The sequence below is a fragment of the Pararge aegeria genome, chromosome 7, assembly GCF_905163445.1.
Source record: "Pararge aegeria chromosome 7, ilParAegt1.1, whole genome shotgun sequence".
NCBI classification, from domain to species: domain Eukaryota; kingdom Metazoa; phylum Arthropoda; class Insecta; order Lepidoptera; family Nymphalidae; genus Pararge; species Pararge aegeria.
This window is the reverse complement of record NC_053186.1, coordinates 13320015-13345043: the sequence shown is the minus strand read 5'-3', so window position 1 is coordinate 13345043 and position 25029 is coordinate 13320015. Positions and strand designations below refer to the sequence as shown.

Genomic DNA, 25029 nt, shown 5'->3' with positions numbered 1-25029 from the left:
CGGACCTCGATCTGCCCACCGAAATACGTACCTACATGAAAACATTATCAGAGTCCTACTTTGAGAAAGCTGTGGACACCCTAACCCCCCAGTGGTCGAGAGCCGGCGTCCACTTATACCCCCGTCCCCGACGTCGAGCTCAGGCGGCGACGTCCGAAGTATGTCCTTGACAACCCTAACGCACCTTCTACTACTACAGTAAATGTATAAGGCAAAGTATTTATTGTGCTACTACTAAGAAATAATTTTGATGTCCTCAGTGAAAGTGCCTTTGGTAAATCTTATAAGTATAACCTATACTTAACTAAGTATCTTACTTATCGTAGTTTAAGTAAAAATCTACATACTTAGCTATGTAGGTAATTAGGTATTTACTAAAGTATTCTTAAATACAACGTGTAATGCGTAATAAGAATATAAGGAATCACCCTGTAAAAGTGTTAAATCAAAGAAGCATTTTATTCGCGTTTCGGTTTCATAGGTCTCAAAAGACAATAAATAATGTACATACTTCTCAATTGTATCTTACTATCATTGATGACTATTTTGTATACGTAGTTTATTTAATTTTTTCATACTGAGCCTATTTTATTTATGAATCATATCACCCTTGACCCTCTGCAGCGGGATAAATTACGTATCTGACCCAATAATAGCCTCAGTCGCTCGGGCATCGTTCGCCGGACGGTCGACATGAAGCTCTTAATAATTGTGTTTACGTTAATTGTTCTAACACAATGCTGCGAAGGCCGGTATGTCGACTGGCTACCTCGAAACATAGTTGATACGTTTACAAACAAAACATCTCAAATAACTAACTACGTGCGATCTAAAGGACGAAGTTTGAAACAGTTCTACGTTGAAAATGTCAGAAACAAAATCACCTCTTATCTTGGTATGAACAACCTGACCGAAACAATTCCTACTGATAACCAAGCGAGGATAAAAAGGAAGTTTAAGGATTACGTCGACGAGGCTCAAGCGAGCGACCAAAAAGTGTTTGACGTTATCGCTCCTGAGAAGATAGAATATCATTGCAACAACAACGATCCTAGCATACACATGACCACACCACAGATGATAGCGTTACACGGATACGTATCGGAGTCACATACGATCGTAACTGAGGATGGATATATCCTCACTGTTCACAGGATACCGTATAAACGAAATGCCACAAGCAGAGTCAGTCCTAGGAAAACCGTGCTACTACATCACGGTCTTCTCGGCAGTTCAGCGGATTGGGTTATACCAGGACCAGAGAAAGGTCTCGCCTACATTCTGTCAGAAGCAGGCTATGACGTCTGGCTAGCTAACGTTCGCGGAAATACTTACTCCAGAGCCCACATGACCTTAAACATAGATACTTTTGCATTCTGGAATTTTACTTTCCACGAAGTCAGTCAATACGATTTGCCAGCAGTAATCGATTACATCATGGACACAAAAGGATGGGACGTAAAAATTAACTACGTCGGTCATTCGATGGGGACTACCATCTTGTTTGCATTGCTCTCTACGAAAACGCAATACAATAAGGTTTTAAGAGCCGGATTTGCGTTAGCGCCCGTTGCATTTATGACAGATATTAAGAGCCCAATACGCTTACTGGCAAAATATAGTGACAACTTGGAATATCTGCTGAAAATCCTCGGTGCCAATGAATTTTTACCTCAAAACTCAGTACTAAGGTGGTTGTCTAAACACGCGTGTGAAATAAACCATTATGAAGAAGTCATATGTGAGAATTCGTTGTTCGTTTTGTGTGGGCACGACGCACAGCAGTTTAATCGCAGTCTACTGCCGATTATATTGAGCCACGTACCCGCCGGTGCGTCTACCAAAACGTTGGTTCATTACGCGCAGGAGATCAAAAACGCGGGACGTTTCCAACAATTCGATTATGGGGCCGAGGGAAATTTACGAGAGTACGGTAAATTGACACCACCGGAATATCCCTTACACAAAATCACTTTACCAATAGCTTTGTTTGGTGCAGAAAATGACTGGCTAGCTGGTGATAGCGATGTGACAAACTTGTACGTTCAATTAGCTAATCCAATAGACCATTACATTGTGCCGTTAAAGGAGTTTAACCACATCGACTTTTTGTGGGCGATAGATGCACGTAAACTCGTTTATGACAAACTCGTACAACTTTTGGAGGAAGGTGTTAGCAAATCATATTTTGTTAATGATATAAGCCATAATGATTTAAATGTCTAGTTATTAAGCTAATTTAAAAGTTCCTTGTTAAAATAAATTGGTAATTTTAAACATGTTGTTTGCGTTTTTTCGTTGCATTTTGGATACAAAACATCCTCTCATTCGTGTCTGTTCCATACTACCTACATATTTAACTACTCGAAGGTATCTACACATTTTCTTATCAGTATGAACGTGATGGTCTAAACACAGTTTATAATGTGAAACATATTACTTGCTTTTATTACACTAGTTACCCTTGGATTTTTTCCGCAACAGAATGTTTAATGTACATTAATTTAAATTCCTTTTCCTATCTAAATATAAATAATAAAGTTCAATCGATATCGGATCAGTTTATCTAACCTAGCTAGAAATACTTACTGCATGACTGAGAGTCCTCACAGAGGAATATAGAGCATAGGCCCACCACGGGACTCCAATGTGGGTTGGCGGATTTTAACTCTTGTGATAACAAGGTTTAGCGATACTAGCCAAGACGATTTATCACGCTCTTCAAGGCACTGAGTGGATTATACCCTTTGACTAACTTTAGGCTGTTTAAAGAACATTAAGTATCGCTATCTTACTATGTACTTGCAATTTACTACTTCTACACAACTTGCGTGTTTGCAAATTCGTTTAATTATGAAAGTTTTCTGCATAAAACATTAAAACTTAAAATAAATATAAAAAAGGACAGGCGTATTGAAAACCTCCTTTTTTAAGTCTGTAAACTACAAATAGTTTTTCCTTTCTGAAAAACATTATATTATGGCGGCACAGTTTATAAATTTCGTTTATCCTTTGTTTTTTACCAAACAGGTCATTTAATCGTCGAAGTAAGCATATGTTATGTATAAACAATATCGCTCATCAATGACCATTCCGCAACAGTATGTAAACAATGAATCATTAATTGTTTAAATCGATACATCACTACTACGATCTAAATATGAATCATTTGACCGTTGAACTTATTATTAAGCGTAACATAAGCGTATTTTATTAAGTACCTATCTTGTTAAAATCTATATTAGGACAATTTGTAATCTATATATATATATATAAAAGAAAGTTGTGTATGTTTATTATTGTTACACCATTTATAACTCAAAAATGGCTGGACCAATTTTTATGATATTTGATTTTTTTCGATTTCTCTTAGACCGGAATAGGATAATAAATATTAAAATATAACATTCATAAAAAACCATTTATCCGCGGAACGAAGTTCGCCGGAATAGCTAGTTAAATATATTTTTATGTGGCAAGAGTTTTACGAACCTACGAGGAAAAATAACAAATATACTAGGTATGCCCGTGACTTTATCCACGTTTTTTGGGTTGCCTACGGTAACTGTAACCCTTAGTACAAGAATTTCTCGCTCGCGTTTTCGAGTATCGAAATACCTACTTGAACATTAGAGTAGAATGGATAAAATTAATTATTAAAATTAAATTAGAATGGATCTCATTCAAATTCCTATAATTCTTCAGCACAGGCTTTTGACAGAACGTTTGTAAAATAAAATTGACTGCAATCTCACCTGTCACTGGCAAACCTGTTAGGGGTAAGGCAGTTTTATAAGTTATATTATCCATGCCCCTAATATGTTTCTACGCAACCGGAACGCTAAGCGACACGTCTTTGTCAGTACGGCCGAAGCCTTCCATCAAACCTGAACAGAGAAAATTTTGAAGTTAGTCGGATTCCCAAATCCTCTACCGGGGATTGTACACGGGACCTCCCACTTAAAACCACAGCTCTCATCGCTGCGCCAGAGAGGTACCTCTATTGTATATTGCTTTGTTGTAAAATGTTCTCTGTGGTGTACAATTAAATTATATATTCAATCATTCATTCGTTTATTTAATAATTTGTGAGGCCCTAAATGAATTAAAACTAGGTACCTCAATGTGGGTTGGATAATGGTAATTTTCGTTTAACTACGTTCTATTTAAAAAATGCAAATTTAACCACATGGTTGGCGTACTTAGGTACAAGTGAAATTCCTCATTAATCAAATAAAATCGACCTGTTAATGTCCCAAATCTGGGTCTTTCTCGGAAATTAGAGCATGGATCCAACACACTGCTTCAAAGCGGGTAAGCGGACTTTAATAATAATCACAGTACTAACCGTAACCGTAGACGCTGAATAAAAATGATAGCGCATACTAAAATTACAATTTTAAAGATAGCAGAACGTTTAATCCGGATTACCCGGATACTGTAAATCACGTAATTGTCTAAATATAAACATTCTTATTATATAAACAAATTAAATTAAATTAAAATATCTAACTATCCTATCCTATCAAACCTTGTGGCATACGAAATTACGGTTGTGGGCATGCAAACACATCGCAAAATGCATTTCGCGCGCAAATTATATAGGTAACAATTACCATAGAGAATTAGGACAGCTAACATAGTAGTAGTGTTACCATGTCAATCATTTTTAAATCCGATAACTACACTATAAAAAATAGTTTTACTACTTTTCTAGGCCTTGTCAACTGCCTTTCTGTGTAAACAGTAAACGATAAAATTCTAATCTATTCTATTCTATTCTATTCTACAGGAGGAGGCCGAATACCTACACCACAGATTGATGAACACAGGACGGCATTTTGTAGAACGTGTTGCATGCCCTACGAACCATCGTTGCATAGTGGGCCACTATTATTATTATTATACAAGAAACAACAAACCATCCATCCATCCATCTGCATCTGCATAGTCAATTATTACTATACGAAAGAACAAAAGCGCAAAAAGAGAGCTAGTTGTCAGGACTCTCTGTGACCGCCCGAGACCCCGGATAAACTTTGCGCAGGATTATTGCGATACAGTTCAGTTCCGTTGGTTTTCAGTGCAACCTAGGAGTCTTCGACTCCGAGTAGGAACGACTTCCTCACGTTACCGTTCAGCGGCCTCCTAATTGGCCTTAACAGAAGGAGACTGCCTTCCACCACAAAGAAGAAGAAGAAGAAGAAGATTAACTATGAATTGACAATAACGTTATTATTAGCTGTTTAAAACGGGACGGAAGGAAATTAAAAAGCATTTATTTTTAACCTTTTTAGCTTGTATGAGGATTTAAAAAAATTGTCTTGCTTCTTTCAGCCATAGAGAATTATTGTAGTTGTAGTAGTGTTTAGGTTGATATCGCTTTGGTAAAATTTACAGACCCCCGATGTTCGATTCAGGCGACCTCTTGCAAGATTTAACATATTTCAGATCTAGTATAGTAGCTATTTTGTTTATTTCTATTTCATAAAGCTTAAAAAGTTACGTCTCTAATGTCTTGTATATGGATAAGGCACGAAGCAAAGCGCCATTGAAGCGAACTGTGTAGTTTTGTTATAATGTTGTCGCCCTTATTTTCTGTCAGCCGTTGGTTGTCACTTGTCACAAATGTGACATTGGCATTTCAATATTATTGTTCCTAAATTAATAAATTCCTTCTATTTGTTTTAATGTACCCTTAAAATTTCCATTAAACTGCTATTTTATTGAAGGCACAAGTTACTGGCCGCTGCTGCAAAGTATTATGGCACTATCCAAGAATGCACGCTACGCAGTACTCCTAGGCGGTCTTTTTGGATTAATGGGACTGACTTTATATCCCGTCGCTATAAGTCCTATGATGGATTCCTCAGAATACAGTAAGATATTATTAACTCTTCCCGCGGGTTTATCACGAGGTGACTAAGGGAACATAAAGGAGTACGGGCAGCAGGATCGTTTGTGCTACTTCTACCATCTACTGCGATCACCTACCCGCCTATCCAGCGTGGTGATAATGGGCAAACCCTTCACTGGGAGAGGCTTGTAACTTGTAGTTCAGTAGTGTGGACTGTTATAGGCTAATACCTGTAAGGATGGAAAACTAACAAAAATATTCAGTTAAACAGACAAATATATTATTCCACAACAGGTTTATTATTATAATAATATATAAGCTGTATACTTTTCCGCACATAAACCGGATGTAGCACTGCCTACATAAATCAGTTACAGTTTTTTCAATCAAACTAGCAAAGTTTCTATAATTACAGCTTTATGATGAACTTCAGCATATATTTATATATTACTAGCTGTCCCGGCGAACTTCGTACCGCAGATCATTTTTTTCTTTGAATGTTATATTTTAATACTTATTATCCTATTCCGGTCTAAGAGGAATCCAAAAAAATCAAATATCATAAAAATTGGTCCAGCCTTTCTTGAGTTATAAATGGTGTAACTAACACAGCTTTCTTTTATAAGAGAAGATATTTTTATACTTATTTCATTTTATTTCAGCATATTCCAGCAAGCAACTTGCATGTGCTTGAACAATATTATGGTTATTATGGTTGCTCTTGGAGCTTCAATCACCCACTTATTGAATGTTGAAATGTAAACATTCCAAAGACCTATTCCAGTATCGCCTTACCAATTATCACTAATGACTCCAAAAATAATGTATGGTCTATTAGAAGCACCACTTATTTACTTTGGTTATGAATTAAAATGTAAAATACTTTTTTCACAGAGAAATTGCAAAAAATCAACCGAAGAAATATTAGGCAAGAGGATATTCAACCAGGAAGTAAGTAAACCAAGTAGATTCTACAATACTTTGTGTCACTATTATCTTGGTTGCCAAAACCATTTTTGCCATGAATAACACTATTTTCTCTCCCTCTGGTCATTCTTTCATCACTTAAGATTGTGGTCCTGCTGAGATCTTAACTTCGTGCTGGTAAGCTGTCTCCATCACCTTCTGTTGGAGGCCATTTTGGCGATTTGATAGAATTTGCACAACTTTGATTTTTTCAGCTGGTCTGCTCATCTTGTTGGAGACCAGCCTCTAGGTCTTTTACCGATGGCGTTGCCCGTAACTATAATATTTTTTCAGGCTATGATTCCCCTGCCTCATTATGTACCCGAAATACAAAAGCAAACACTATGTTTAGTGAGGATATATTATATATTTGGGACAAGGCCATCTAATGAATATAATATAATGAATATGTAAAATGTTTATTGTTATGTGCACTAAATTATGTAGTGCATGAATAGTTCATGTGATTTAACAAAATTATAATAGCCTTTCTTGTTTTACAGATATGAAAGTTTGGTCAGATCCTTTTGACCGTAAAAAACCAGAAGGAGAATAAACAAAATAGATTTTTACTATAATGTTGTTAGACAAGATAGAATAGACTAGGAATTATTTATGTAAATATAAATATTTTAATGAGAGATTAATTAAATAGTTTTTATTCAGAATTCAAGTTTTTCATTATGTAGAAAATATTTATGAGTGCGAGAAAGTTAAAAACCTGATCCTACAGCACACTGCCAAATCTACTTTTTTAAATACTTACATTGAAATATTTCTAAGATTTTTTGTGTAACAAATTATATTTATCAAATTAAATACTTACAATTACTATTTTTTTTTGGTGATGTTAATGTTGTGTGGTGACAACAGATCAATACATTTATTACTACCACTCCTCTTCCAGTGGTTGTAGTACCTACAAGGCAACAAAGGAATTATAACAAAGGGGGAAAAAGTGGCCCAGGACTGTGTATTTTGGAACTCACTACAAAATACCTATATCTAGCAGTGGACGTCAATCAGTTGATGAGACAATGATTATGATTGGCCAACTAATTGAAAAACATAGTAATATGGTAAAAAAAATATTAAAACGAATAGGTAGATTTCAAAATATTTTTTATTGTAAAATTGCAAATCTTAAATGGGTAGGTACACCTCAATAACTAACGCTTTAACGAATTCATTAGAGCATCGGTCACTGCCACAATTTCCATTTTAAAAAAATAAACTTAAATTTCATATTTACAGAATGTGCTTTGTAGCCAAACTTCCTAAACCTTACGACTCTAATTGGAATCCTACTTACACTAATTGCATAGATAAAAAAATTTATAAGATATATTAATGGAAAGCTTCTAAAGAGTTACTTGCTCTCTTGCTTAAACCCAAAGTTCTAATTCCAGGTAATAAGAAAAAAATATTGCAATCTAATTAATTTTAAAAACCCAAATTACTTTAATTTCAGAGAGGCGAGTGACAGAGTACAGCGTATAAAAAAAATACCTTTCATTGTACATATTTCCATATTTATATAAAAGTACCTATATAAAATAATAAGTACCAAGTTCTATACAGTCTTCCTTTATCCATACAAATAGTGTTGGTAGCATTCTCATAATTGAAAAAGCTGACACATTGATTTATCTCTAACTTTCTAGCATTCAACGTATAAAAACTATGTCACTAATACATATTTACACTGTTATAGACTATTAAAAATTGCTTATATGGGGTTAATATATTAATTAAACTAGAGATATACATAACGTACGCTCTCTATATTCTTTCAGTTCCACAATTTAACTAACAAAATAAAATAAAACATACATTTCAATTTATATAATCGTAATTAACAATGAATAGGTACTTAGATACTTTTAATTAAAAATACTTACACTATATTAAGTTATATACCTCGATATTTTTTAAGGCCAGGGGAGATATATCTAGCTGTTTGCCCAGTGAGAAGTTATTATTTCAAGAGTCCCGCAAAAAAAATTGACATGACTATGCGCAGTATAAATGATAATTGCTAAGCTAAGGGCGTTTAGGACAAGTTTGCGTCCAGCATGCGTTTGAGTACGAGTGTTGTGATTGGCGGCTCGCAGGACGCAAACTTTAACGCCGCAGACGCAGTTTGGCGCGGCGTTGTGACCCTTCCGATTTCTCTCATTGATAATTGTTATTGCTTTCCTTCAAGCGTAATAACATCTCACATTCTTGGCCATAGATTAAAAGAGACTTTTTATTTTTATTTTTTTTATCGCACTACTAGTTACTCTTAAGTAGTCCTTGACTGCAACACCTAACACGGCAGGAGACAAAAATTATATCCCTTGACGGGATTTAGTTAACGTGTGCATCTGCTAAAGCACGGGTGCATGGAATATGAGAACTTTACCCCGTTTATTATTACACATATATTATTTGGATATGTGCTCTGGGAGTTGATAAAGCTGTGGGGGAAGTTAAATTTTATCCTTTCCCCAGGGAGATAATTGTCTTCTGTCCATGCTTCATGCTAGCCGTGCTGGAGATGAGTGATGATGCAGTATAAGATGGTAGCGGGCTAACCCGTTAGGGAGTATGACAGTTATTAAGCCAATACCCCTAATAAGTTTTTACGCGACATCGTACCGGAACGCTTAATCGCTTCGGCCAAAACCTCCTACCAGACAAAAAAATAACGAAAGGAAAAGACGTACGTTACTCTATCGCAGTTGCTATTAACGTCAAACTATGGAATGATACGTATACTCCCAAGAAGGGACTACTTTAAACTGTCGAGCGCGAGATTTTTAACGGAGGTGCGGTGTTTAAATTTCCTTTAATCTATGCGCTAATAACAGCGGGATTATGCTGTAACTTAATGGAATTTAGCAACTGCTGCAATCTTAGCTTATTTCCTTATTTTTTTGCATTGTGTATAAATTCTGACCGGATCGGTTGCACAGCATCACCCTCTATGCCATAGGCTAAGCCTACCCTCGAAAAATCCAGAATGATCGTCACAGTCTTTAGAAATCAAGGATATCTTCGCATAATTAACTGTCATATTAAAAGACAATTCGAACAGGACAGGTCACAACTGTTGTGTTTGGTAGTGAGGTTATGCGAAGAGCTTTCATGACAAACAATTTTACAGCATACGCCCGTCGTTATTTCCACTTATAGGTAATTCATATTTTTATTACAAAGGTATGGTAATTGTACTCTGTTGTACAAAAATTCGAAAGTAAACCAAATATGACAGTTTCAAATGTATTGCCATCCCTTTCACCAGGGAACATTTGGAAAGAAATGGCATGTTAGATCTGTTTGAATAGTTTGAGATCTATGTGCAACAATTAATATACCACGTAAACTAAGCAAATGCAAAAAGGTACATACAGACAAGCTTAAGAAAAAAGTTTCGCACCTTGAATAAAAATAAGACTAGGTACAAAATGATTTTTTATATAACATCATTTATAACTCATATCAGTTTCTTAAAAAAAAAAAAATGCATACCGTGACAAGGACAACTTTGTTTTTCAAAATACCTAAGTTATGATAGAAGACAACGGGAAATAGTTTTTTTTTCTCTTACTCTTTCTATGAATGTTAGGTATTTTTACCTTTTGTTAGCAGATATTTAAATTAAAAAGCAAAGTTATCCACCTTCAAATAATTATTGAATAATATTCATATTATATTAATTTATTCATATAAAACTTTTATTGCTAACACAAGACAACACAAAATATAATATTTATCATTATAATATAATTATTGTTTAGATACATTGCGCGTTAGAAACTATAATTTAGGTAAAATAAACATAACATTTTAACTATGTGATTGTTTTTTCTTATTTTAATTAGAAGTGTTCCCTAAGAAAGCGAAAACGTAACAAATCAGCACACGGATCGCAGTTAAATTACTCCCATATTTTGAAGACACCATGTCAGGTTTTAAGACTCAATATAAGGCTGAGCGTCGTAAAGAATATCGCAAGAGTCACTCGGCCGGCGATGGAGACAGCTAGTAGAGTTTCTCTACGTGATTAAATGAGAGACAGACATGAAAAGATCTGTAGAAAAATCTGAGCAAAACGACGTAGGTCAACGAATGTCGCAGCTATTTATAGTTTTAATGGATAGGGCACTTATACCTCGATCTATCATCTCTAATAAATGGAATCTCTACTTGCCGTTTATTATCTCTACCCGTTACTCGTATTTTCTCTATAAAAATAGAGATAATGGCTAGGCATGATTTTCTCTAGGTGCGGATGCCATTCTGAACAAGCAGTACAAAATTTTGTAGAAATCCCTTCAAGATATCTATTTCTAGTAGTAGAGATCCATCGATTGTCAGGGCTATAATTTTGTTTCAAATGCGTAAAATCTAATACGAGAAACAGCCGGTCTGTTGGCGTAGCAAGCCCATTTTATACCAATTTAAAAAAAGAAAACACTTTTTTAGAAACAAAACTGAATATTTTGATTGATTATGGCGTACCTACTTCTTTTCTTTAATAAACTATCATTTTATGCACGTTTTTTAAACAAAAAGTTGAAAATAACGTGCAATAAATGTTTCACATCTGCCAGGCGTCTTTTTAAGCGGCTCGGTACATTTCATAGAATGTGAAAATAGTATGAAAACTTTTAATTTTGTAATCGTTCATTCGATCCTGTCATACATTAAAACAAACCTCATTCTTTTACATATAAAAAGCTACATGTTTAACATATTATATAAAAAATGCAGTTTAGTGCCCATTGTGTCTTTTATCATTGTTAATTTCAAAAACAGTTTAAATTCAATTTAGCCTTTTAAGAGCAAACATGCTTAGAACCTAATGCTCCTAGATCTGTATGCAAAACTTGGCCGAGATAAGTTTAACTGATATTTCGTAAATAGGTTACTAGATTATTATTTTTAAATCCCCGTCCCCGTAGTAAAAAGGAGCCTTTTCCTGCCTCCAGGATCAAGCCTCCTAAATCTGTGCTAAGTTTTGTAAGAACCAGTGCATTGGTTGACCCTAAAACCAAATATACAACGAAACAGAACCGCTTTCGCACTTATGAAGTATGGATATTCAGTAATATAACATAAAATATTTCTTAAGAATGCATATTCGTTGCTCGTTTAATATAGGTGATTATACAAAAAATCTAAGGCCACACCACATTAACACGACCTTACCTCACTTGACGATTTTCCCGAAAAAGAGGTGTTAAATAATATTAATTAAGTCAATATCAACAAAGCGACCGATAAAGTACCCAAATTATGTTTGTATACCACTCAATTGGGCACAATAGAAAAAAAAATTGATCCATAGATTAATTTATGTTTTTTTTTTTAATTTATCTCAAGAAGGATTGGGTAATGAAGTTTTGGCCCAATCTAAATTGAATGCCTCGTAAAAAAAATCTTTAGGTATTATTTATTATAACAATGTAGGAACTAGTATAGTCCTAAAAATGTAATAGGCCCGTTTTGACACTTGTCATCGCGACGTAACTAGTTATGGAACCATAAGACTCTGTACTCGATACTCACGATAAATCAATTCAAATTTGTATCAGTACTTGATTGATATTATTATGTATTGTAAAGTGTTCGTTCGTTCAAAGTATTCCTTTAACTTCACAACCAATACGCGTGACTGGCTGCTGTGATTATACGTCCACTTTTCAACATGTTGAAACAGAGTTAGTACTATATAACAACAAACACAAAAATCGAGTCAAATCACTATGTTTAAATTAATGTCCAAAATAGAAGAGCCATAGTTAACGTAATAGTAAACAATATATATCAAACTTAAACGAGCGCACAGTCAACTTTACAAGATGGGGAACGAAAAACTGCGCAGTGCGCGCGTGGACGCTTCAGTCATGTGCCGCTTGGTCAGATACATCATCTCAGACTCATTATTTAGAACCCATTTTGAGAACCAAGCTCATTCTTTGCAGTAAAGATAACTACACAATATTTAATTTCGATATTCAGTAAAAAAATGGTTACAACTCTATTATAAAAAAAAAAAAAAGACTGAGAACGTAACTGTTTTTGGAACGTTTCGCAACAATTATAAATTGCATGATACTATGAAGTAAGCGCAAAAAGAATACTCGCGATATATTCTTTCATATTATTTAACGTCCCAAAAAAATTTACGTATTTTTTAAAACACTGTATGTAATTGATTTTTATTTTTTTGTTTCTTTCATTTTTGTTCCAAGTTACATTCTATGGTCTTGCACAAATGTCAAAACGGGCCTATTACATTTTTCCGACTATAGTAGTTCTCATACCTGCCAGTGAGCAATGGCGTGCATAAATGGTATAGGTACACAGGGTATGCGGATGATATAAAATGGAGAAAATATCCAGTAAGAGTTCTAAATACTTGAGAGTAGGCTTTTTATAACTCTTACAATGTCTTTCCTTTTTATAGCTCGTACTGGATTTTTCTTCATTTTATATTATCTGCTTACCCTCTATGCACGCCACTGCCAGTAAGTATAACAGTGACGGCAGATCAGAATACAATAGTTATCACCACCCTTCCTCTACCCGCGGGTGTTCTACGAGGCGACTAGGAGAATATAACGAAGAAGATCCGTCCGTAACGTCCTCTGTGCTACTACTACCATTGTTGTAGCAGTGTGGTGATGGCAAACCATCCCGTTGGGAGAGGCCTCTAGCCCAGAAGTAGAAGAGTTAGCACAATTTTCCCTGCGATCATCACTTTAAAAAATACCTTGCATCTACGCCGAAATCACCCATCTTCCTTTGATGCTATTTTCGGCTATACATAATAGCTAAAATTAATAGGTCGGACAGTAGTGCTATCCTTTTCACAATGCTCTCAGTAGACAAGAATAGCACTATTTGTACCGCTATCAATAATTGCGATCAGTTTAAATATTTTTGTAAAATAAAATAAAATCGATTGTAATAGTTTTTTTTTTTTTTATAAGAATCGGTGAAAAAGTACCACACCTTAATTTAATAGTACCAAAATTTAAATTTTACTTTTAATTTTTAATTTTTAAGGGTAATATAAGTACTCTATTTACAACATTGATTTTTAATATAGATTAATTTTTATTTAACGTTGCAGTCTTTTGAAGTAGATATATTTCACAGTTATATGCCGCTATTAAAAGCCTTCTTCCGATTTATTATAATGCACGTGTCTTTTACTACATGTATACGCAAATATTACTGTTAAGTCTCACAGATCATCCGAACGCACAAAATATGCTGCGTTTCTATGCTAATAAACTCAAAATATGCTAATAAACGCAGTGTTAGAAAGAAAATATACTTGAAAAAAATATGACAAGAACATAAAAGCCGGCCAAGTACGAGTATGACTCGTGCACGAAGGGTTTTGTACAATTCAAAATTCATTTATTTGAAGTAGGCCTAATATAAGCACTTTTGAAACTCTGTCCGTTTGTAGTGACTCTATCAACGGTTTGGAAGGCAGATTGTACCGGGAAGAAGCCGGCAAGGAAGGCAGTTGCTCTAGCATTATCTATAAAGACGGTAAAAAAACATGGGCGCCCCCTTAAGTATTTATTTTAAGCTGTTTTTTTAGTATTAATAACATCATCTGTGAAAATTTCAACTGTTTAAATAAAACGGTTCATGAGATACAGCCGGACGGACGGACATACAGACAGACTGATAGCGCAGTCTTAGTAATAGGGTACCGGTGTACCCTTTGGGTACGGAACCTTAGAAATGACGCTTTGATTTTTAAGTTGTACCATTGGCGGCCTTATCGGCAAAAACCCCTTGCTAGCTACATAACTCTGGCCCGACTCTGCTGTGGGGATGCGCTGTGAGACATCACAGTAATTATCGCGAATACGGAGGTATCTTTTCAAAAATTACATTCAAACGTTGAACTTTTTTTAATACAAGTAAATAGGTTATCACAAATCGCATTCAATACTTATATTATCCTTAAAAAATACATTCGAATAACAACATTCTCACCGAATAAGATAGCAAAAATACACCACTCTTGGATGCCCTTAAAATTTAAATTACAGCGTATTATCACTTTTGAATTCAGTTCTTAACTAGTTAATATTATTCGAGAGATAGCTCTCGATTCCTATTTAAATTTATAACAGTTAATGCAAAAATTCGTCATCGTCGCCTACCTGTAAAAGAAATAAAAATATGTAAGCGTTTCACATACTACACTGCTTTACACAGGGCTCGTAAACCGGAAGAAATTTCCAACCTGTTTCGGTCATTAACCCCGGTATTTGAATCATTTCGGTTAAAATATCGTTTTCGTTTTTTTATCCGGTTTAACGTATACCCCAAATCAGTTTCTACGCGACATCGGACGCTTATTCGTTACGCGGCACGTCTTTGTCGGTGTCGTGGTAACTAGCCACGGCCGAAGCGTCCCACCAGACCTGACCAGGGGAATTTAGAAATTATATATTCCCAAATGGTCCCGGCTGGGGATTGAACTTCTATAGCCCTTAAAACAGTGCTCGCAGCTGCGCCTGGGTCGTCGAAAACTTAGCTTTAACGGTCGATAAGTATAGTAGCACAAGCGACCGAAATAAGATATAGTTTCAACAAACCTGTAAGAAGTATTCAAAATCACTACGATGGCAGTTCCCCTCGGCAGAAAACGTGAATTTGTGAAAAGTCCCATCTTCACATATAACTGCAAAAAAGATTAGATACATTGAGAGCGCGTAGATAGATCGGTTTCGTGGTTAAAGGGCATCATGTTTAACATATTACTAGGCGTTATTACTAATTTGCTATTGCTAAATACAGCGTAAGTCTTTGTTTGTATCCCATACCCATCTGGCAACTTTGTATTGTGTCGAATACAAAGTTCGGGTACACACTTCCGATCGCAGGTCAATCGTAGCCCCGAATGGTAGCCTAGCTCACTAAGATTCGCATTCATCATTTGTTTTACTGAAGTATCACCTAGTTATTATTACACTTCGACCTCGGTGCGGACTGACTGGTCGCTTCGGGCACCCGCAGGGTGATTACGTATCTCGCGACAGCAATGCGACAGGCGTATATCTTACAATCACTGCTGTCAGACGTCACTTTTCCATACAATAAATAAACAAACGTGACGTTTGACAGCAGTGATTGCAAGATTTACGCCTGTCGCATTGCTGTCGCGAGATACGTAATCACCCTGCCGGTCTTATACCATTTGAACTTCAGAGGCCTAGAACCCGTTCTACTCAGAAAATGTACACAGAAGTAACCATCTACATACGTGTCAAATAATGCCTATTCTCGCAATTATTATACCACTTCGCACTTGGGATGCCTAGAAACATTTTTACTCGGAAAATGTACACAGAAGTAAACATCTAGTCTATACTTTGTCACATAAACTCTGTGTTGTTTGAGATGAGGTGAGTTACCTAGTTATCGTTTATTGTTTTAGTTGTAAGTTGACCAATGAGAAAAAGAAAAAAAAATGAACAGTTTCGAATAATGCCTATTCTCGCAATTACGATAAGTACCTACGCGTTAAGTGCACGCGCGATTTTGGGCTCTACGTTGCTAGTGTTAAGGTTCTTTGTAGCACTATTATATGTCAAACTCACCGACAGCGCTGGCCTCGTCGCTGAACGCACACAGCGCTCGCAGAGGCGGCGCGGCGGGCGCGGCGCACACGTGCGCGTAGTTGCCTCGCGCGAGCCAAACGTGCAGGGTCCCCTTGTCCGACACGCAGCACACAAGCGAGCCTGACCAGTTGAAGTTTATACTGGAATACGGTACACAACTGTCTAAAATGAACATCATCCGCAGTTTATTAACGTCACACCCACTGCACAGGCCTCCTTTCTCATGCTAGAAACGGTTTTAGAGCATAGACCCACCACGCTGCTTCAATGCATTATATAAAAATAGTATTTAAAGAGATCCTGTAGACCTCTTTGAATACTACTACTTTATGCACAATCCACTTTCCACCTTTTTATCGACTTCGCACGCTCAGGGTGCCTTTAAAAGATCAGTTTTAGTGATAAGGCCGCCTTTGCACCCTAGCACTAACTAAAGTGTTTTTTCTATTGTGTTGCAATAAAGTTTTTCTATTCTATTCTATTCTTTTATATTATAGACTTACCATGATCATAATTTTATTAATAACTCTAAACTTCCCCCTATTACATCTACATTGTACCCGTGCGAAGCCGTAATTTATATTGATACTAGCGACCTGCGGGTCGCTAGTATCAATATAAATTATTATTAGGTTTAGTAGGTTTTGACAACCTCCGTGGCGCATCGGTGGTGAGCCCTGTGATTAAGGTAGGAGAGCCAGGGTTCGATTCTCAGCAAGGGCAATTTAGGTATTTATAATATCTTAATTTTACCTAGTGTAGTTTGGTGGGAGGCCTTGGCCGTGGCTAGTTACAGCCTTACCGACAAAGACGTGCTGCTAAGAAACCGATTAGGGGTATTACTACCATACTCCCTAACAGCCATCTTAGACTGCATCATCACTTACCACCAGATGACCTTGCAGTCAAGGGCTAACTTGTAGTGGAATAAAAAAGGTGGTAAAAGAAAAAATAACGAAAATACACAGTACCAATTATATAGGGTATCACTATAAATACGAAGTTTATATGTATAGAGTTTATGAGAGGTTAAATCTTACCAATAAACATCCGCATAGTCGGATCCACGCCTGAGTTCATGCAGCATGTGTTTGGTGGTAGTGTCCCACAAGCGTATGATTGTGCCTCGCTCCGAGGCAGTGGCTAGTTTAGCACCGTTTGCGGAGAGGCTTATACAAACAAGGTCTGTTTGGTGGCAGCCCACTACCGCTGGGGAACTGGACGCTGCGCCTTTTACTGCCCGGGAGACGTCCTAGGAGAAACATATCGTAACAAAATCATCAGGGCAGGCATAAAGCAGAAAGCTGTTATCATATTTTTGACGGCCGATTGGCGCAGTTTGCAGCGACCCCGCATTCTGAGTCCAAGGTCGTGGGTTCGATTCCCACAACTGGAAAATGTTTGGGTGATGTGCATGAATGTTTTTCAGTGTCTGGCTGTTTATTCGTAGATAATAAGTATTTATGCATATTATTCATAAAAATATTCATCAGTCATCTCAGTACCCATAACACAAGCTACGCTTACTTTGGGGCTCGATGGCGATGTGTGCGTTGTCTTAGTATATAAATTATATTAAAGTCCTCCTATCGTCATATCAACCCATTACCGGCCAAATAAAGTGCAAAACCCACAATGAGAAGGAGTTAAGGCCGTAGACGTACGCCCGCAGATTGGTGGACTCCACACACCTTTGAGAACGTTATGGAGAACTCCCAGGCTCGCAGGTTTCCTCACAAGTTTGTACTTCACTGTTGAAGCAAGTGATGATTTATTAGCTTCAAAAGCACATAACTTTGAAAAGTAAGAGGTGCGTGCTGGGACGAACATTCGAACAAGGCCCCCCAAAACTGAAGATGAAGTTCAACCCACTCTGCCATTACCGCTTCTTAATATTTCTTAGGTACAGGTTAATGAATCAAAATAAATTTCACGATCTTAATACATCAAACAGGTTGTAATAAAGGACAACAAATATATAAAGAACAGTCTAAAGAACACTCACCAGCAGCTGCAAGGAGCCTTTCCGATGCGCAGGCGCAGCTAACAGCTGCAAGGCATTAGGGTCGGTCGCGATCGCGCACAGAGGCCGCGCGGAAGCCGGCGTGCGCAGCAAGGCTACACGCGCCAACGATGGCAGTGACAGCACTTGTATTGACGACGCTAACACTACTGCTACCCTGGTACAGAAAGCAGGTATTAAATAGAAGCAGACGATTTTTCACAAAGTGTTTGTTTGTTCGTCCCTACTTCACGCCTTTACTTAGTAATAAACTTGATTTAAGGCAAAGAGTTAATAATAATAATAATAAGTTTATTTCAATTAACAGTTACACAGTAAATTAAAAATAGTACAAAATAAGGCAAACATAAGGTAATGTGTATCATGAAACCCAAATTCGATAATACTGCTATAGTGCAAGACTGAGTCGCAGTTATTATCGCCCATCTCTGGAGTGAGAACCATACACTTAAATTAAATCTAGTGAGATTTATAAAAATAGAAACCTAAAAACCTTTTGAATTAAATTCAATTGAAAGCATTGATAAACTCAATTTTTTTTTTCTACATTTACATAAATACATCCATAAGATTTAATTGAAAGAGTTAGTTGAAAGAACAGTGTATACTGTTTTTACGGAATTTGTCACCGTAATAAACTCTGACGAAGAACGCGGGCAACGACTAGAATTAAATAAGAGGTAATAATAAGTCCGCAAACACATTTGGCACCTAATATTCAACAGCCAACTGAGAAGGTCCTTAGACTTGTTCACGATTTAAGGGCACCAGGTGTAGCGCTGCAGTAAAATTAAAAGAAACAGCATATATATAAATGCACAGAGTTAAGAACATACAGAATCCTTTTACACGACTAATTCGCTAGCAACTGTCCGCGGATGTGAAGTAAGACACAGTTTTTGGACACAATACTGGCGGAATGAGGGTTCTTTGTGTGTATATGAGATAATGTTTATAAATGGTACAAAATAATATCTTGGTTTGCGGTTAAACATATATACCTACTATTATGTAATAAACATGAATTTTTGGTAATCAATCAAAAGTGTGTATAAAGCGTTATAAAATTGGATAAACAAATTTATCCCGTTTTGTAACGCTTTAACTTTTTCTAATACCGATCATGAACTGATAAGAAACTCTTTATTTTAACCGATCAAAAAGAGTATTCTATAGAATATAAGTATTGCTTCTATGTTAATCTCAAATCAATAATTTTATTTAGTTTTCTAATGTAACAGATTGACACCGACACTGCACTGCACTTTCTATAGGGTGTTTTTAATGTACCAAAAAACATAAATGATCATATTATATTTATTGAAATTTCCTGTTTAATAACAAATAGAAGAAATTGTGCAGAACAATACAGAAATGTGCGTGTTTATTACAACGTATGTAAGTATTTAACAACTTAAAATACGCTAGAAGACCCCTTATTCGCTTAATCAACACATCAATTCACGCTGCTCTTCAACTTGATAAGATAAAGTCAACCTTAACCTACTAACCCAGTAGGTTTCATTTAATTTATTTTTCCGTATCACACAATACTTAAAATCATGTAGGAAGTAAAATAATGGCACGCAATATTGGATTTATAGCCAACGCATGCCAAGAATAAATTCTTACACATACTGATTATTCTTTAAGCCTCTGTACACGGAATCTATTAACATTTCAATACATTCATGGAGTCACTCGCTGTATAATATTAAAATCACCTGTGACAATATTCTTTTGGCAAATATTAGGAAATTGAAAATACATAAAAAATTACCACATAAATTATGTTGTAATTTTTATTCATTTCAAGTTCAACTAGTACTTTCAAGTAGTAGCTACATTATAAGCCAGGGGTACCCAACCTTTTTAAGCCCGCGGCACACTAACAACTTAAATACTTTATCACAGCGCCCACGCCTTAACTGACTTAACATTAATATGATGTTATGATGTGATGGTTGAACTTGGTGGTCGCCACACAATTTTTCAAAGCATTGAATTATTATTAATGGTTTTTTTTAAGGCGCACTAGGGTGCCGCCTCGGCCGGGTTGGGAAGCCCTGTTATAAGCACTTTTATGTCAAATCTGTCTGTTTGTATTTACTCTACCATCGGTACGGAGAGCCGATTCTATCTAGAAGAAACTCAGCAATAGCTGTATACCAACATTTTACAATGAAACAATGATTTTTAACCCTTAAACTTAAATTAACGATAAAAATTATACATTTAAGTCTGATGAAGAGTACCGATATCTGAAATATCGTTGAAAATTGTCTCTAGGGTGTACTCTAGATATACCCCTAACAGGTTACCCCGCTAAGTGCCATCTAAGAATTCAGATACAAAATATGTCTTATTCATGTTCCATAAGTATGAAGCGTTCATAGATATATAAAAATAAAAATAGTTCATAGATATATGTTACCATTACTGTCAGTAGATGGTGATTACAAAATTCATTAACTTAAAACTATCGTTAGGAGGGTTCCAAACGCTCTCCGGTCCAAGAGGAGCCCACAACAAACTTAGCCGGTTTTTTTTTGTTATCACCATCTCATAGTAATCTTCATGATGTGGGGATTTGGCAAAGTATCCTGGCGGCACCTTATTCAGAGGTAGCCAGAATGCTATTAGATGTTAAGTTAAGATAAGAGAAAGGAAGTATCAATTTTTGTAAAGGGAACGATGGGGCTGACATTGTTATTGTTAAGAAAAGTCCCCAATAAATAAAGAATTTAAAAAAAAATCTCATAGTAAAAAATAATATTGAGCTATAAGGTAAGAGCAATTAATTAGAAATAAGACTGCAAAATCACTTACCACCAGGTGTGATTGCATTCAACTTTTACTAGAATAAAATAAAAAAATCAGCCTTACTTGTCTTTTCTTGCCCGCAGAGCTCGTATGGGCGACTTGAACATCACCTCGGCTCGGAAGGCCCGGTGCTGGTCGTCCAACAGCATAAGGCTGGAGGGCCGCCGCGCTCGCACCACCAGCAGCCAGTTGGAACGAAACACCATTTCACATAGTGTCACTTCGCCCAACTCCTCTTTGCCTACGTGAAAACTTTTATATCTAACTATACTCCGCTCCGTTAAGTTAGACCGAATTTTAACATTTATTTTAATCTTAAATAAAGTATTTAATTGTTTGTTTAAAGCACAACACCATGAAGTTTAAGTGCGTGCCGGGTATCAGATTTGGTCTCCCTGAAGCCCTATACTATACTAGGTTGTATTTTGCATATTTCATAGGTGAAACTTACTGTAATGCGCCTTCTCAACCAGCGGGTCGACATTGTAGACCCGCAGGCCCGATGTTAAACAGCATGTGAAGCAGCCTGGAAACAACAAAATCAATTGGTGAATACAGCTATATAAAAATGGCCTTCATTAAACTTTTACATTCCCTAAGTTCTAAATTTAAACAAATAAATAATTAAAATCCGATTGCAGGCTTTCAATTGTGAAAACACATACAAAAATTTCATCAAAATTGAAATGTGTTTGTATTTTCAAAATGACAGGTTTTCACTAAATGCTTATGAAAGTATATTATATGGTGGTTGCAAAAGAATACTATTCTTCGTCACATTGTATCTTTGCTTTAGCTTATTTCTGAAACGGCTGGAGCTATTTTGATACAACTTTCTCATGTAGCCAGGGGATTACATAGGGAGTAACTATGAAAGTCTCATGTTTTTCAAATGTCATGGACATTCAAATTTAAGAGGGAATTTCTTTCTATGGGGGTGTAAATTTCAGATTGAGATGCATGTCTGTGTAACTGTAATAAGAACAAAGTTAAGAAAAAATAATAAATTAAGTACAAAATGCTTAGTAGATTAAACATAAAAACAAAGATAATGTTGATAAGGACCTATATATCCTTAGTGCTGTGGGGCTAGATATTTTTTGTAAGGATTTTTCATCATCTCTCACTGAAAACCTGCCAGTATTCTTGGTCAAGCAAATTAACATTAAATTCATATAATAAATAGATATACTACGACAGTTCACACTGCCATCCAGTCCCAAAGCTTGTAGCTAGTAGCTTGTATTATAGGTACTAAGATGACTGAAGTATATTTTCATGAATAATATACTTATAATATGGAGATAAAAACCCAGACCCTAAAAAACCATTCATGTTCATCACACAAACATTTTTCCAGTTGGGAATCAAACCTACAGCCATGGACTCCGAAAGCATGGTAACTGCCTGCTGCACCAATCAGCCTTCATAATTCTGACTTAATTAATACATTAATTCAGAATTCCTTAATGTACGAATATTTCTTTAATATTAACATTTAATGTTAGTCTAGTGGTATTAATTTTGCAATCATGAGGCCAACATCGCTTACAGAATTGTTATTATATTGTTGATGTTTGAAGCATATGGCTCCGCTTTAATCTCTCACAAGATAGAAAAATGAATTTTAAAATGTAAAATGTAAATTGTTGATATTGGAAAAGAGCAATTGCAAAGTTTCTTGCCGGCTTCTTCTCGGTAGAATCTGCCTCTCCAACCGGTGGTAGAGTCATTACACACAGACAGACTTGACATTTCAAAAGTGTTTGTATTAGGCCTACTAAAATTCATTTATTTCAATAAATGAATTTTGAATTTTTGAATTTTTTGAATTTTTTTGAATAATTTAAATTTACAATAGTACATAGGATGCCCAGTCACACAGAGCATGGTGGTTGGCCTTATCAGTTATTTCCACACTCCTGGACTATACCCAGCAGTGGCACACTAATAGGCTATGTATGATGGAATTTATTTTAGTGTGCAATAAGAGGTAAATATTTTAATTAACATAGACCCAAAAAGTTATAAGAGTAATACAGTAAAGTAAATAATTTTGCATTACAATATTGGTATATAAATGGTTACAATAATTTTTTTTTTGTTATTATAACCATTTATATCACAATAAGAATAAAAATGACATTGTAAGTTACATTTCTCGGTTCAAATTGTAAAGTTCAAGTGTGAATAAATGTAAGTATCTTAGAGCTTGCTACGATGACTCACTACTAGTCACATTGCTAATTCCAAGACAAAATGAAAACGAAAAACGCATTTCCAATAATATTATATCTTAGTAGTCCACAGTTCTTTGTTGTAATAGGAACTAATGTAGCTTTTTGCAGATTCGGTCTGTGGTTAGAGTTAAAGCCAAACAATAGAGTACACACAAAATATTAACTGCGTGGGCGCCTTACTATAAATATAAACAACACGTGGAGTTCTAACGTTGATCGTGCCTATTCAGTGTTGATAGGAATGGAAACGCAATAGTCACTAGCCGCGTAGCACGATTAAAACGACCCTAAGTTTAACACACCATACATCATGCTTCAAGCACGTTTATATCACCAACATCATGAATAACCAAGCAGAGAGAACAAAGAACTCGTATTGCTCGGAAAAGGAAGTACCTTGATCCTGGTTAAAGCCCAGGTTCGTGATCCCGCTGCTTCTGCGGCGCGCCATGTTCTTTCACCAATAAATTTATCATAAACATTGAGCAGTCTTTTTATCAATTGTCTCAGTGGACATTTTCACACTGTAAATTTAAATACGCACATTTGTTATTTACGTTACATGTTCCCAGTGTGTGATACACAGCTGATTTGATGACATTTGATGTCTCTGACTGATGACAGAATAACATTTGTACTGCCACTTGAAATAATGAATGACAAAGTTACCAGTATTAAAATAGTAGAATAGATGGAAATAAGCTCTTTTTAAAGCACCTTACCGCAGTGTTTGCATACTCTTTGCGCTAAACCCGAATTTTCTAATTTGACAATTAAATCGATAGTAACATATCAAATCACTAAAATAAATAATATAAGCAAGTAGGGCAACTCGCAATCAATCAGCGCAGTGAACTATTACACAATAACGTAGGGTTGTTAACCTACTCTTGTTGTCTACTACACTCACCGTACTCAGTACTCATATATATATATATCTATATATATTATTGGGAACCATGAATCCTAATGAAATAAACTATTGAAGTATACTATACTAACCAAGACTAAGCTCAATGCATAAAACTTTTTCTAAATACACACTAGATTGTTGAAAAAATCATGTTATTTTCTACCATCCACATTAATAAACCCGGTCATTTGTAGAAGGACTGGTTATGCCAGGTACCTAACGAATCCTCTAAATATTCGTATGCTTTTTCTCACCAATCGAAGTAATTACTGAAATATTGATAAAATTACCTATGTAAAAAGTTTACTGACTGCATTATATTAATAGGTACATATAATATTAAAATATAAAACATAAATCTATACATATTCAAAAGTTTAAACAACAAACGACAACGACGACAAAGAAAACACTTAACAATTCGATGGTGGATAAAAAAGTTATCCGATTTTTCGGGACACCCGGTCTCACAGACCAAAACGTCACAAATGACGGGTTAAAAAAAACCTGCAGCAAATTTGACTGCAGCTGTCTGGATTTTTAATGTTTCTTTTTTG

At 35.8% G+C, this 25029-nt stretch overlaps 3 protein-coding genes across 4 annotated transcripts; 2 read left to right on the top strand and 1 right to left on the bottom strand.

Annotated features, from left to right (window-relative positions):
• The first annotated feature begins 594 nt into the window (after window positions 1–594).
• On the top strand, window positions 595–2284 carry LOC120625337 (lipase 3-like). The gene is given in 1 exon segment (XM_039892372.1): window positions 595–2284. A coding segment is annotated over 1 exon segment (1632 nt). The 3' UTR covers window positions 2227–2284.
• A 3336-nt stretch (window positions 2285–5620) lies between these two features.
• Window positions 5621–7491, top strand: LOC120624904 (small integral membrane protein 20). The gene is made up of 3 exons (XM_039891689.1): window positions 5621–5879; window positions 6752–6808; window positions 7327–7491. Exons 1-3 carry the CDS (start codon window positions 5765–5767, stop codon window positions 7377–7379), a joined length of 225 nt encoding a protein of 74 aa, XP_039747623.1. The 5' UTR covers window positions 5621–5764; the 3' UTR covers window positions 7380–7491.
• A 69-nt stretch (window positions 7492–7560) lies between these two features.
• Window positions 7561–24150, bottom strand: LOC120624903 (WD repeat domain phosphoinositide-interacting protein 4-like). Of its 2 annotated transcripts, none has more exons than XM_039891688.1 (8): window positions 23956–24150; window positions 21771–21845; window positions 21383–21560; window positions 18479–18653; window positions 17514–17725; window positions 16453–16613; window positions 15448–15533; window positions 7561–7742 (listed from the first exon to the last, which is right to left on the bottom strand). In XM_039891688.1, exons 1-8 carry the CDS (start codon window positions 24008–24010, stop codon window positions 7713–7715), a joined length of 972 nt encoding a protein of 323 aa, XP_039747622.1. In that variant the 5' UTR covers window positions 24011–24150; the 3' UTR covers window positions 7561–7712. The 2 variants fall into 2 exon arrangements, with proteins under 2 accessions (XP_039747622.1, XP_039747621.1); XM_039891687.1 differs by lacking the exon at window positions 7561–7742 and adding an exon at window positions 13275–15009.
• Between the last annotated feature and the right edge of the window lie 879 nt (window positions 24151–25029).

Coding starts and splice junctions, on each gene's coding strand:
- LOC120624903 (XM_039891688.1), bottom strand. CDS start 24,010: ATGGCGCGCCGCAGAAGCAGCGGGATCACGAACCTGGGCTTTAACCAG. Junction 21,846..23,955: donor GGGCTTTAACCAGGATCAAG/GTACTTCCTTTT, acceptor TGTTGTTTCCAG/GCTGCTTCACATGCTGTTTA. Junction 15,534..16,452: donor CGACGAGGCCAGCGCTGTCG/GTGAGTTTGACA, acceptor TCTTTTTTGCAG/TTATATGTGAAGATGGGACT.
- LOC120624904 (XM_039891689.1), top strand. CDS start 5,765: ATGGCACTATCCAAGAATGCACGCTACGCAGTACTCCTAGGCGGTCTT. Junction 5,880..6,751: donor GATGGATTCCTCAGAATACA/GTAAGATATTAT, acceptor CTTTTTTCACAG/AGAAATTGCAAAAAATCAAC. Junction 6,809..7,326: donor AGAGGATATTCAACCAGGAA/GTAAGTAAACCA, acceptor CTTGTTTTACAG/ATATGAAAGTTTGGTCAGAT.